Source organism: Perkinsus marinus (assembly GCF_000006405.1).
Source record: "Perkinsus marinus ATCC 50983 genomic scaffold scf_1104296940766, whole genome shotgun sequence".
NCBI lineage: Eukaryota > Perkinsozoa > Perkinsida > Perkinsidae > Perkinsus > Perkinsus marinus.
Genome location: NW_003212728.1, coordinates 1 through 1,338, shown reverse-complemented (window position 1 = coordinate 1,338; position 1,338 = coordinate 1). Strand labels below are relative to the sequence as shown.

Here is a 1,338-nt window from a genome sequence, read left to right as displayed (position 1 = left end):
TCCATTTTTAATGCTCGATTGGAATAACCGTCTTTCGTTATAGTCGCCATATTGGGGATCACATACGATGCGACTTCCAGACATTGCCCGGTCCCTCCGCGCTGTCTTGGGAGCGGTTACAGCTTTTGAATGAACTGTTTGGGAAGTACTTGCAGTTGTGGTAAGATTTTTTCTCGGCTTGATATTCTTTGAAGAGATGGCGTTCGCATTCGTACCGTGGGCGACCGGAGTGGCATTCGCTTCTGTTGCTGTAACCATGGCGAGTAAAGAGATAGCAAGGGCGCAGGAGAATATGCTCTACGACTCGCGGAGAGCTGCAGCCGGGGTGAGTCGTTTCTGGTTATCACTCACTCTGTCCAGGAACCCTTTTGGTGTGGTATTCCTGTTCAGATAACTCCATATCGGCCGCACTGTCCTACTCGGAAGCCGTCGATCTTCTCCCCTCAAGTGTCCAATATGGTCCTAATGCGTGTGTATAACCAGTTCTTTGGTCATGGTACGGAAGACTATATGTACCGACTGCAGTGGTGATGTACCGAGCCACGGTCAGTGTGATTACTATCATTACTATTTAATTGCTCATCGGGAGTTCCGAGTTACTGCTGATTGTCGGGGGACTGTCGAAATGTGTCACAGCTCGCCGAATGAATGTGATATGAGCTCCGTTGTATTACGAATGTTGTGGATACAGCGGTCGAGACTCTGGCTTTATATATGACTGACTCTCGGTTATCTTGAAGTTACTTGAGGGCGGCACCTTGGGTCTTTTTCTAACTTCCCTCCATGGACCCACCGCCACTTGCACGTCAATCATCTCTGTCGAGCATAGAGTCTCGCCGTCCCAGCGAGTCTCCACAGCCGTTCTTCTTACTATCGAGACATCTTGGGCGGACACCAACACCCCGCTCCTTCAGTTCGCATCGTGAGAATGCCTTGGAGAACGGTGCAGCGAGGGACACGGAACAACCCTTAGTCAGGGAGAGGAAGAAAGTATGCGAATGAGATTGCAATCGACCTTTAATAGAGTCTCAATGGATATCCTCATCGAGAATGTTCTCACTAATGCCGTGGCTCGGGATTGAACCTGCGACCTGTTTTTCAGCCTCGAGTAACAAACTATCACCGAGCCTTCAACATAGTAGATTTCTACTCCTCGTATGATGATGTTCCCGATCAGCCAAGAGTAAGCAATACGCCATATCCAAGACGGCGAAGTTGTGATGGATCCTTGTGTCAGGTCTTTCTCGCGAGTTCTAAGGCCACTGCTGGGAGCCGCAAGGGCTTTCTAAGACGGCTGCACATGAAGTTCTGGACCTTGCTGGCGCTCCTTGCCGTGCT

The 1,338-nt window shown here is 49.9% G+C and overlaps 1 protein-coding gene across 1 annotated transcript; it reads left to right on the top strand.

Annotated features, from left to right (window-relative positions):
• Positions 1–256: 256 nt before the first annotated feature.
• Positions 257–531, top strand: Pmar_PMAR020370 (hypothetical protein; the record flags this gene model as incomplete). Its single annotated transcript, XM_002782001.1, has 2 exons — positions 257–325; positions 391–531. 2 exons carry the CDS (start codon positions 257–259, stop codon positions 529–531), a joined length of 210 nt encoding a protein of 69 aa, XP_002782047.1.
• Positions 532–1,338: the final 807 nt, after the last annotated feature.